Raw genomic sequence first — 13,179 nt, forward strand, 5'->3', positions numbered from 1 at the left:
ACATCTGATGGTATCCTGTCTCAACACATAAAGAGGTTCCCTTTTTTTGATTCAAGTCCACTAATGTTAATCTACTCTTCTGTTTTTTTTTTTTTTTTAAGATATCACCTGTCAGTCAAACTCCTGGACAATTATCCACAAACCTTATTTTTTTTGTACAAAGCTGCGTGTTCATTTTAAACTTGAATGTGTGAGGCTTCCGGTCTCATTGCTTCCAGGTATTTTAACTCTACACAAACAGTCCATGGTTGTTACTTGATGTGGCAAATTAGTATTTGTTATCATATTATTTAAATTAATTATCGTGATAATAAACTAACTGGTAACGTATATCGTCTAATGTTACTCATCTTTGTCATTCTCCAGTTACTCACCAATCGTGGCAAATGAACCGTAAGTCTCGCACTTTCACATAAAATAGCTTACTTCTGAGATGAAAAATGAGGTGGATACAGTTTAGTACTGTAAATATTTTAGATTGTGAAATGATGCCGTCTACTTGACTCCCAATGAAATCATCAAACATGAAATCAAAAGTCAAATAAAACAAGGAAGGAGATACAGGTAAGCCGTCATTTGCATACATTTCTCTCCATCTCATGATTTGTCCTCCAGAGTTCAACTCAATCTATGGATAATTTCAGAATGTATTTAAAATCTCTCTCTCACTCTCTCTATATATATTAGAAATAAAACTGTAACTGATGTATAGGTGCTTTAAAAGCAGACATTTCTGATTCAGTCCTGCAGGACAAAAAAATAATAATTTTGAGAGAGAAAAAAAAAACTATTTAAAAAATACATAGGTTTGTCATTTAACACACACAGTCTCCTTTCTTTGAAAGTGTGGGCTCTTGTAAGAGTCCAGACAGATCACACACATACACACACACACACACACACAGGGCCTTTAATGTTGATGAATTATTGAATAAAACTGAACTATTATTAACAGCATTCATTTCATGAGTGCAGCTTAGGGAGGATCTTGAAGAATATCTTGCATATTACACAAATCGATTTTATTTGAATGACTGACAGCATGTGTTTAGATGAGTGAAACACGTATGATGGGAATTTCACACACTAAACCCACATATGTACTTACATAACTGTAGTCATCGAGCGATAATAACAGGAAACCCGTTTGTGCTCTGAATCCTTAGCTGACTTTTGGATTCATTATTCACAAATGCTTTGTTCTTCATTTCAGTACTGTGAAAAAAAATTATTAACCACTGAATAGATCAAATTGAATCTAATTTGAAGATTATTTAAGATTTTCTCTATTCATATTTCTTCACAAACAGGTTATATGGGTTGTGAAAGATCATTGCATATCAAAAATAAAGTTTCCTAGTGGGAAATAAATGATCTTTCAACTTAAATCAAGCAATGCAAAATTTTGAGAATGTGTTTTTTTCCCCCTAATATTCTATTCACCATCACTTAAATTATGCATTATCATGTGCGGATTTTAAACTAAAAAAGACAAATGCATCATGCATGTTCAAAGATAACATATTGTTTTTCTAGAATGCTAAGGCATTTTTGCAGCAGAAATCAAGATTTTTATTTTCACAAAAGATGTAATTATCAAAATGTCAGAGATTCTTTTTCATAAAAAAAGCTGCATAATTACCGCTGGCTGTCAAAGTCAACTGCAATTTGCTTTGTTTATTAAAACAACATTTTATAAGAAAGGTGAGAATTTAAACTCAAGTCCCCTAAATTAAAGATTGAGACAAAATAAAAGACAAAAAAAATAAAAAAAAATAAAACTGAATCGTGACTGCCCTCTGCTGGCCAGGACAAACATTACTTCTTTAAAATCTGAATTTGCATTTCTCTTTTCTCTACTCAAAAGCTGATCTAGACAAGTATATGGAAACTATCCAAAGCTCTGTTAATTAATACTGAAACAGTGAAAACCACACTGTATTTTTGATTCAAAAACATTTTTATTTTTACAACAGATGTATCACATTCAACACACACCAAAATAAATTTTTAGGTGAGATTAGGTGTAGACATAACGCTTATAGATAGATATAAAGATTTTTTTTTTCCTCTATGCAGACCGAGAGAACAAGATAAAAGGAATCTTCTCTAAAACCAATTATTTACAAAGCAAATATCGAATATTATTATACAGTGAGTTTTCTTTGTTGTGTGTTCAATACTTTCTGAAATCTGGAGCAGAAGGAATATGGAATCACGTTTCAAAACCAGAACACAGAAATTAACGACTCAAAGTGCTTCATATTCATGCAAAGGCCACTATTAAACAGCACGAACGCTGGAATAACCAAATTATTAAAATGTGCCGCGTTCAGATCGAATTACAAGACGAAATAAGCTCACTATCAGTAGCAGAATGAATTTATGCCAAAACGACCCACAGCAGAGATCACGTTTGGATGCTCTAAATTTTGCACGTCCGAATAAACCAGAAGCAACACACAAAGCACTTAAAACAGCAATTAGGTTCTCCTTAAGTAAATGACTGAAGCACAACTCTCTGACGATCAAAAACACTCCACAAACACGCTCACGTTACCCAGCTTATAGAAACCACGTCATTTCATCTCAAGGTTACAGTACTAGAAAGTCTGAAAAAGTGTTATCACGTACACAACGTTACTCATATTTACAATATCATTGGCAAAATAACATCTCTCTCTGTCAGTAATTCTTCTTCTCTCAGAATAATCATAAAAATGTCACCAGGGCACCCCTATAAAGACACATCAGCAGCCATTCAGAAGAGACTCAAATGAGAAACACACACACACACACACGTCTTGTAAGTGTCCTAGTTCAATACTGAGTGTGTTCATATTTACTGTGATGATGAGGAACAGCTTCAGGACTTCTAAAGAACAAAAAACACCAAGCATATAAGGTTCACCGGAGCTGAAGGTTGGCAAAAATGGTCTGTGTCAACACTGAAACATGTCATTCCCTTAATTCACACAAACAATATTAAAACACAATCAGCAAGCTACCAACCAAGAAGATCTAAACAAAGACATCCAAAGAGCGAGAATACAAGAAAAGGAAGAAAGAAAGTGTGTGAGGTGTGTTATATCTTTCTGGAGTCTTTAGTTTCGAATAGCTTCATCCTCTCCTGTACGGTCAGCCCCTCCTTCAAACTCTGAAAAAGAAAGAGAAGAAGTTGAGATTAAAGAATTTTATGATTTTTTTCCATATTAAATATGAAAATTAAAAACAATCTTTTAAGACTTCAGTTTGCACACAGAATACACTGTACACAAAATTTGCACTTTCATTTGCAAAATTCAACTTTGATATCATTACTAGCTGAGGCCATAAAGGTGGTTATGGTAGATATTGAAAAATGATTTTATAATTATTTTAAATTTCCAAAAACATTTCCAAATTTGATGCCAGTATAATTTTGAATTCAATTATATTTGCTGCTTTATTAAAAAATACATATTCTCTGCTGTATATAATAGCATAAATTTATTTATTGTAATGAATAAATAACTAAAAATTCAATAATTTAATCTAAAAATGCTAAATATAAACATAAACAAATAGACGAATAATAGACTGCATGTAATGTTACAGAACTACACACTGCAAAAATGATTTTCTGTTTAGGTTTTCAAATTCAGTGGCCAACATAATTTCCAGTTAAATGATATTCTCTGCTTTAAATAAAAGACTAGCACAAAAAGATGTGTTCTGAAACAAAAATAAGATCAAATTAATCCAAAAAGTAAAATAAAATAGACTATATTAAATTGCAAAACTACTGTGCAAAACCGTGATTTACTCCAGCTGTGTTGTGTCCTTAAAACTTTGTCTGTCTTAACCACTAAAAATGACCTGCACTGCAATCAGCTTTTCTGATTTCCCATGATCATCTATTTCACACATAAAACACTTCTGTGTGGTTCACAACGTGCCACTGTGGGACATGCACATTTCTTAAAGGGACATTCAGGGAGTTTTAAACCAAAGCCCGTTTCTATGTTCCCTTGGTTTTCTCTAAACAGTTTTAGATCCATTGTTTTTATGTCTGTAATTCACTGGCTGGGTTTCTGTCATTTTGCAACAAGACACCAGCAAAAGACGTTCACATGGACACACTGTACACACACACACACACACACACACACACACACACACACACACAGGTATCCAGTTTCTGTATTATGACTAGATTATTAGATCTGTCTCATTTCCTTTAAAACCTAAACAGGACACATGACACTTCATTTCCTCGAGTCTTTAAATAATGAAGAATATTTCAGCAGGATTCTAAGATGTTATTTAGTGACAGTTTACCCCGAAACTACACCCAAATGCATTTAAAACTAATTAAGAGTGTCCCAAGTACAGTTTGGAAGTATTAAATATCCTTAAATATCCCTTTAAGTTGTATAATATATTCACAAAAAAACCCACAAAGAAAAGGACGATGACACACCAAGTGTATTCAGACGGTAAGTGTTTTACACACAAGCTACTTCAGCATTTACAGGAGCTGGTCAGATCACATCTCAATAAGACAGTGTTTTTATTTTATATAGTTAATTTTTGTCACATGTGAACAACTTAAATGCAGTGTAAATGCAACTGTTAATTCACAAACAATTACCGTCTAAATAGAACTAATTTCTACTTAAACACCAGAACACAAACCACACACACACAGAAAACAAGAAGAAACCCAACATAACACTCAGATAAATGTGATCTGTGCTGGTTATGTGTCGACCAGCCAGACCAGGTTAAGTTACAGCTGATTTGTTAAACTGTCAGGGAGTGTAGGGCTCATGCCGGATTCAAAGGCTGTGTTCACAATGGACTAAATACTGCACAGTATACAATTCATACCGCCTGGCATCTTAAAAATAATACTGTATTTGAAACAATATGCATTTTTTATGCTAAAGCTTCCAAACTATATTGTTGAACTCATAGCATGTGAGTGGCATCCAGTGCTTCTGGGTTACTGTATGCTGTGCAATAAGCTCCATATCCCACGCAAACACAGCCGTACTCTCACAAGAGCGATACCTGCTTCACCTGTAGGACCTGATGGGGTCACAGCGGTCAGCTACACCCGACTAACCCCTCATCCTCTGCCTGACAGGACAACGCACACATGTGAGGATACAACACACACACACACACAATGTATACAGTGTTCCGTAATCCACACACAAAAATACCAGGGCTGTCACTTAAAAAAGTACAGCTATTTTAAATTCCCTAGCATTTACCTTTTCTAGCATGTACTGTTTACATTTATCATCTAAGGAAAAAATTTGCATAAAAATAAAAGAATAAATAAGTAAATACATGCATACAAGATTTTGGTCTGCCACGAACAATCCAAAAAAAACGGAATATACTACAGACTTTTTTGTAGTTTATTCAATGATTTATTCAAATATGATTTATTTTTAATCGACTGACAGCCCTAATAAACACAAGTATATCTTTCTCAAACACTCATATACACGGCATAACATCAAACAGTCACACAAGCAACATCATTTTCTACATAAATGCACAGAGGAATATCAATAGAATCACGAGTGTATATTTATGACAAACTTTGACCTCTCACCTTTGACCTGACCCCACGTATCTGTTTGGATTTCTCTTTCTTCAGGAAATCTGGGTTACTCTTTGACTTCATAATGTCTGCAAAGGACACAAATAAAGAAAAAAATTATAATTTAGTTTTTGTACACACTCTTATTGTAAAAAATTAGATGATCAAATATGAAATGATCAGCATTAGCTAATAACGGAAAACGCTCGATTAAGATTAACATGGACAATTAACAAATGTAATCTACATTATTTTATTTTTTAAAGAAATAAATTAGTTGAATTTTTATTTTTTTTGTAAAACAATTATAATTGTACAGTATATTACATATTAAAATAAGACAATAAAAATAATAATGTTTGATTTCAGTCTTTGTAAATCTTAATTAAACTGAAAATGTAAAATGTAATTCTCCAGCATCAGACACTAAATAATTGTGCCTTTTTGTCCTTTTGTGCACTATGGAAGAAACAAAGTCACACAGAACATGGGGAGGGTTAAATAATGAGAGAATTGTAATTTTTGCATTATTTATTTCTGTAAATCTCTCACCATATCCGGGAGTAACGCCACTTCCTTCAGCGTCTAATTCCCCAAGAGCTTCTGTAGCAGCCAAAAGTTTCTCCCTCAGCTTGTTAATGTCACAGTCCGCTTTAGCTTTGACGATACTCAGCTCTGTGTAAATGTCCTTGTACTTATCCGAAGCATACTTCTTATCCTGAAACACATGTGAATGACACTGAGCACTTAAAGAGAAACACATGCACAGAGCGTGTAAGTGTGCGTGTATATTACTCGAAGTGCCGACTGCAGCTCGTCTTTGAGAGAGTTTATTTCCTGTTTGAGGTACTGGATCTCTGACTCCTTCACTCGCAGCAAAACCTGCAGCAAAACAATGTTTAGATGGTGTGCATGATGACATTATATGATCTAAATTTTTGATGACAGAATGGGTGATGTACCTCCAGTTCATAGATGTCTTTGCCTTGTGTCAGAGAGGAAGTCGATTTGTCTTCACTGATGCATGAGTGCATTCTGGTGATCTCTTCATTCAGACGATGATTTAGTTCCTTTAAACATAAACCATGCAAGTTTATATGATGGTGGGAAAATTTATTAGCTTCTATCATTCCTAAGGCAAGATTATTTTTCATGCACTGGTCATTTTTGAAATTTTGGCTTTTTGTAACGTGTTGTTTTCAGAAAACATCCAAAAACCACATTTAAGAGTTTATTTAATCGCACTTTATTTTCGCATCTGTAGATTTCAATTACAATGCATACATAAAGGCCATTTGCTTCAGCAGCACTTGCATACACCAAATTTTACAGGTTTCTACTGAAGGGGTTTGTTGATATATAATTTGGCTATATATTTTATTCCTAAAAATGGTTTAAATGTGTTTTATTCTGGCTGCTGATTAGGTTTTTCTGTTTAATGGAATATTTCAAAGAGATCCTCCGAAAATCCTCTCTGTAACAATCTTTGACCCTAATGTCATCAAAATGAAAGATTTTGCACAATGCTTTATTTGCATATTTTAATGATAACATTACACAACAAAAATGTTTGCAATTATTAATGTAATCAGTCTACTGGGGAAGTATGGTGATATCTATTGTTTTTTTTCTTATTCGGTGTCTAGCCTTAATTTTCAAACCCTAAAGAAAATTGTATTTCTATAGACTTGTCAATTATTATAAGACGTTTTATTTTCTATTTCAAGCTGTTCCTCTAAGAAAGCTCATGGAGAAATGTTCTTAAAGTTCATGTTGACCTGGTTGTGTATATGCAGTTTCTGGTTCTCTCGCTGGCACTGTCCCAGTGCCTGTCTCTCAGCTTCCAGCCCTTGAGCCAAATGTGCGTTTTCTAAACACTTCTGAGAATACTGCTCAGACAAAACCTCCAGTTCACGATGGTAAGACTGCAACTCCTCTCTACAAGGACGAAATGTAAACAAAAAAACACAGCAGAACTTCTGCATGACCACTCGCTTGGTAAAAGGCATCAGTGAATAAAAGCAGATCACTAGTGACTAGTGAATGTTTTGTCCAGATAAAGTGATGTTTAGCATCTTACTCGTACTGTCTGTGCAGCTCCTGAATGTCTGTGCTCACTCCGGTCATCTGCGACCGCTGCGTTTTCTCCAGTTCCTCGCGATGAGCATTTTTCATGGCCTCAATCGCTGTGCACAAAACAACCTACTGTGATGCTTCAATTCCATGACATTAAACATTCATTATAAAGCTAGATATAATACTGCATTAAACTTTACACTCTTCAATTAGCATTCACACTGACATCAATTTGCAATGACAAAAAAGCCAAAAGTAATTCACTTTTATATTTGTACTTTCATTCCCCCACCTACAATTCCTGCCGGCCTGAGACTCGAACTCACAGCCTTTGGATTATGAGTCCGAATCTCTAACCATTAGGCCACGACTTCCCCTTTTGGTGTATAGGGTGATGCATTCATTACCAGCAATAGTGGCGTTTGTTTCCTCCTCCAGCAGTCTTTCTTTCTCCTCCAGAAGTTTCCTGATTTCTCGCTGATGCTGCCTTTGGATGTCCTCGATCACCTTCTGATGCGTCTCCTCCATCGCTGCAAAACCACGCTCGCAAGTCGCCTGCATTCCACATAAAACATCAGATCACATATGCATACAAACACCAAACCATCTCAACTCTAAGCAGGCTCTGTACTAGGGCTGGATATCTGCAATTGATTCCCTGAATCGATTCGATTTGGATTCAGATTCAGTTCATTACATCGATGGTGGTGGACAAAGTGTATGATTCACTCAGTGAAGCCAATATTTTCACACTTTTAATAATACATTTTGGAATCGGTTTATTCATTCACTGAAAATGTAGAAGTTAAATTATTTTAATCAATATTGTCAAATTTTACAAATTCAGAAAACCAATGTCTACTCAGCCCGGCTCTTTAGAAAGCTACGCCAACTACGGTGTTCACATATTTAAACATTTATTTAATGAGATGAGAGATGAAAGTAAGCACAGAGTAGTTTAAGGAAAGCAGCCTCATCGACAGGGTTAACTAGAGAGCATCATTCATGTATTCAAACACACACCAACACAATGCTAAAGGTGTTTTTGAACAGAGGAAGTCCTCAGCAAGCATAGTAAAGTTATTTATGATAGTTTTGTCTGTAATCATTTGTACATTTGTCATGTGTGCTCAAGACTCCCAGTGCTGCTAATGTGTACCAAAGCATAGGAAAAAGGGGAAAGCATAATGGTTATGAGGCTACTAGGTTGCAGTGGTAATCTTAGCTTTATTTTTTTAAATAAAATTTCAAGAAGCATAACCCACTTGATGGATATAATAAATAATAGTGTAGATTTATAATTTGAAATGTGTACTGTTTCTGAAAATTGTATAAACAAATACAATGAGAAATACTCCGCTAAAACCACTGCAACCCAATCTAACAGTAACAAGCTACTGAGGGTCCTACAAACATGGCGCTAAGGTGGTGAATGGGTGTGACATTCAATTTGAAAAGTGAAAGGTTAAACCTTGAGGCTGTCCAAGTCTCGCTGGTATTTCTCCTTCAGGCTGGTCAGATCTCCATCCAGTGGTTTCTGATCTAGTTCCTCCCTCATGCTGCTCAACTGCATTTCAAGCTCCCGGATTCGGAGGAGTGACTCCCTGCACGTTACCTGATCAGTTCCATCCCCTTCCTCCATGGGACAAGAGTCAGCCTCATCTTTATTCTCCACTTGTTCGCTTCTCTCCTCTAGCGAGCAGACGGTCTGGCTGTAGCATTCTTGTAGCTTGTGGAGCTCCTCTCTGTTGGCGTGTTCGAGTTCCTGGACCTTACTCTGAAATTCCTGCTCAAGTTTTCGGATTTGCTCCTTGTGCCTCAACTCAGCATCTTCCATTTCTAGCAGCAGGGTCTCCAGCCTGTGTTGGCTATTGGCAGCACTCTCTATTAGTTCGAGCTCTCTAGTTATCTGCTCGGCCCTTTCCCTCTCATCTGCTTGCCTGCTCTTGAGCTCTTCTTTCTCCTTATGAAACGCCTCTTCCAGCTGGGTTAAATTCTGCCGTTGCTCCTGGAGCTCCCTGAGCTTATAGGATAGTTCTTCTCGAAGCATGTCGTTCTCCTCCTGCAAGGAACTGATAGTGCCAGTGAAGCTAAGATGTTCTTTCTCCAAGCAGCTCTGGTAGTGCTTTTGGATGGCTGCAACACTGTCAGCATGTTCCTGGACGAGCGTTGCCATGTTGCGGCTAGTCTCCTGGCAGAGAGAAAGTTCCCTCGTGTGACCTGCTCGCAACCTGCAAGCAACATATGCAACCTGCGCCTGCATCAAAGCTTCTCGCATGCAAGCAGCGCTAGAGTCATCGCGCCACGAGCTCATCTGGATGGCATCCGCAAGTCCAGAAAGTGAATTTTTTTCTCCTTCCTCACAGATCCTCTCAATTTCCTGAGAGAGACCGCGGAGGGCTTTCGCTTGCTTTTTGAGCTCAGCGATCAGATTTTCCCAGCTTGTTTGCAGATGCGATTCTGATTCTGCAGCATGGGATAACATGCCGCCTGCTAAATGTCTGCAGACAATCTCTGCCGCTAAACTCTGAGCTTCCTCAATCTCAATCTGCTCCATATAGGGGACAAGTTCAGGAGGGGCGATGTCACCAAGATGATCAGAATCACTTTGGGTCATACTCTCAATGTAAGCGCATTCGGATGCACTAACAGCATCTTTCAGAGCCATGTCCCTTTGTTTCAAAGTCTTGTTCGCCTGGAGCAAGTCCTTTTGAAGCTCATCAAATTTTTCCTGAAAGTTCATTGTCAGATTCTGAAGTGAATAGGCAAGCTCAGCACTAATGCAGACGTTCTTGATGACATCCTGTGAAAAAGCACTATTTGATAGTTTACTCGTCTCAAGCTTGTCCATCTCTTCCAAGAACATGGTCTCCAGCATAAGTTTTCTTGTGAGTACATCAGCATAAACAACTGAGAGACAGCCATTGCAGGTCTTCTTGATGTTTTCAGTATCCTTGTGAATGGAGTTCAGGGCCGACATAATATCAGAGTTCAGGTCTTGCAGAGAGAACCCCATCTTCTCCAGAACCTCAGCTTCGAATGTTAATGTTCTGGCAAACCGCTTTATACCTTCCTGCATTGATTGCATATCTGGTGCATCAAAGATCTGGCACGACTCATACAATGTGCTGCCCTTCCTCATGTACATGGTGGCACAAACCAGACGTTTCTCTACTTCTGCAAGGGTACAAATGAGAGATTCATCAGAACTGGTATCTTTCTGATTGCTGAGAATTTCTCTGACTCTTTCTGTGCATGACTCTACTAGTGCCAATGCCCTCTCATATTCCTCACTGTCCTGCTCGTCAAAAGTCTTGTTGAGGAATTTCTGACTGGGTTCACCCATTGATAATTCATCACAGGTTTTAGTTGTGTAGTCCTCCATGGTTGCTCTGGTGCTCAGGTGTTCCTGCATCACTGAAAGATCTGGCTGGTCCCGTATCTTCTCTGTGAGGTGCCTGAGCTTCTCCTCTGTGGCCAATAGCTTGGTTTCCAGAGCATGTATAATGGAGAGGAACTTCTCTGGATCTCTACACTGCTGGAATGAACTGTCACTGACTACACTGATATCTTGGGACAGGCTCAGGTCATGCATGTGGTCTAGGCTCAGATCTTGTGTCAGATCCAAAGATGTATTTTCTGTCTGGAACTTGTCTACTCCCTGGGACCGGTGATAGGATTGGCACTGAATGGTAGAAAAGCGAATCCTCTTGCGTTTTACCAAGGACATTTCCGTCTCAGATCTGCTTCTTGCAAGCAGGAGTTGGGAGGTGCTTGATGATGAGGAAACATCATGTTGCATCTCTTTCAAACCATCAAGCAGGTCTTCCTGCGAGCGACAACGTCGCATCCGGAGATCTGCATGACCGAGCCGCAGGGCGTTGAGGTGTTCCTCCAGCTCAGCAATCCGATCCTCTGCAACCACCAGTTTTGCCTGAAGTTCCTGTTCCGCTTTACGGGACTCTGCCAGTCCTGGATAGTCACACTTCATTTTGGAAAGAAGTTCCTCTTTTTGCTGCAAGCAAAGTTCTGTTTCTTCTAGACTACTGCCTAAGGCAGCCATCTTAATGAGGGCCTCGCTCAAGTCCTGCTCCTTCTGCCTGATTAGCTGCTCGTACATTTCCTTTGTCTGCTTCACTTCCTCTTCCTTCTCTCGTAGCACATGACTTATCCTAGCAAATTCTTCTGAGACACGCTCATACGAGCTCTCAAGAGAGTGATAGTCTGTTTCCACCGTCGTTAAACATGCCTGTTGCTTTCCTACTTCTCGGTCGGCCTCTGCGATCTGATTGAGGAGTTCCTGACAGCGGCACGTAAGCTGGTCACGTTCCTCCTCCAGCCTCCTCACGCTCTCTCGCAGCATTTCCACCATATCCGTCTGCGCCTCCAACTCCTGCTGAAGACGATGAACTTCCTCCCTGAGTCCCACAGTTTCCATCCCACCGCTCCCTCTCAGCAATGCCTCCACTTGTTCCTGAGCCTCTTGCAGTTGCTCTTCTATTTCACGCCTAATTTCTTCGGATTCCGCCAATCTCCGGGTCAGTCCCTGCCGCTCCCGCTCGTGTTTCTCCTCCAGGCTCCGCTGGTCTTTCCTCTCCCGCTCCTCTCTCATATTTTGAGCTTCCTCCATGGAAATCAGACGTCCGGTGGCCTCAGCGAGTCTCTCTTGTAGTCTCTGCACCTCTTTGTGTTGGTCCCTCTGCAAAGCTTGCTTCTGCTCGAGCTGTCTCAGTTCCTGGCTCTTCTCTAACAAACTTGCCTCGACTTGCCGAAGACGTTCCTCGCTCTCTCGCAGCTGCGACCGTAACGTCGTCTCATTGCGGACACATTCTTCCTCACGTTCCTGACATCGAACCCGCTCGATTTTTAGCTCGCTACGCATTCGTGCCACAGCCTGCTCACTCGCTACAATATCTGCCATGGCAGCCGTTAGCTTATCCTCCAAGGCCTCGATCTCTGCCTCATGGTGTCCTATTATATCTTTCGCTTCGCTGTAGCTACGCCGCAAGCTGCTAACTTGTTGATTGGCCTTATCCTGCTTCCATCGCTGGGACTCCAACTCGGACTTTAAATCCTGGTTCAGCTTGCTGAGTCGCTGCCATGGTGCTCGGTGAACCGCGGTACACACAGCATCAGGCGAAGGCTTTGTAGTCGTGTCACTCTTTAAGAGATTAAGAGCAAAGTGCAATTAGTAACATGAAGTCTTCTTTTTTATGGCCACAGGCATGATGCTCAACATCTTCTGGGCTGTGGCTGGGAACCCGGGAACATTTGGAGTTAAATTTCTGAAGTTACATACTTACTCAAGCTTTCCACTGTGCTTTTTCAGGATGACATCAAAGATGGAGAGAATGGTGCTCAAAAATGAGGGAAAAATGTGAACAAAACAATTAAAAAGGAAAATAAGTAATCTAAAGAGGAACTATGGAATGCAACTATGAAATGCACCTTGTGTTGATGGATAACACAAATGGAGCTGTACAGAAAAAAAAAATACAAGAGGG

At 39.0% G+C, this 13,179-nt stretch overlaps 1 protein-coding gene across 5 annotated transcripts in view; it reads right to left on the minus strand.

Moving 5' to 3' along the window:
* Window positions 1-1,941: 1,941 nt before the first annotated feature.
* Window positions 1,942-13,179, minus strand: part of si:ch73-103b11.2 (myosin phosphatase Rho-interacting protein) — a 42,795-nt gene continuing 31,557 nt past the window's right edge. For 2 of the 5 annotated variants that reach the window (XM_059525175.1, XM_059525173.1), the window contains 9 exons: window positions 9,147-12,822; window positions 8,083-8,230; window positions 7,680-7,785; window positions 7,378-7,537; window positions 6,562-6,669; window positions 6,395-6,481; window positions 6,152-6,317; window positions 5,612-5,688; window positions 1,942-3,157 (listed from right to left, as the gene is read on the minus strand). In XM_059525175.1, the coding sequence (XP_059381158.1) occupies window positions 3,086-3,157; window positions 5,612-5,688; window positions 6,152-6,317; window positions 6,395-6,481; window positions 6,562-6,669; window positions 7,378-7,537; window positions 7,680-7,785; window positions 8,083-8,230; window positions 9,147-12,822 (4,600 nt within the window). In that variant the 3' untranslated portion in view covers window positions 1,942-3,085. Of the gene's footprint in view, window positions 3,158-5,611; window positions 5,689-6,151; window positions 6,318-6,394; window positions 6,482-6,561; window positions 6,670-7,377; window positions 7,538-7,679; window positions 7,786-8,082; window positions 8,231-9,146; window positions 12,837-13,179 lie in introns of all 5 variants that reach the window. The other 3 variants (XM_059525174.1, XM_059525176.1, XM_059525172.1) reach the window with 2 other exon arrangements.

This window comes from Carassius carassius, chromosome 35 (genome assembly GCF_963082965.1).
Source record: "Carassius carassius chromosome 35, fCarCar2.1, whole genome shotgun sequence".
Lineage (NCBI taxonomy): Eukaryota > Metazoa > Chordata > Actinopteri > Cypriniformes > Cyprinidae > Carassius > Carassius carassius.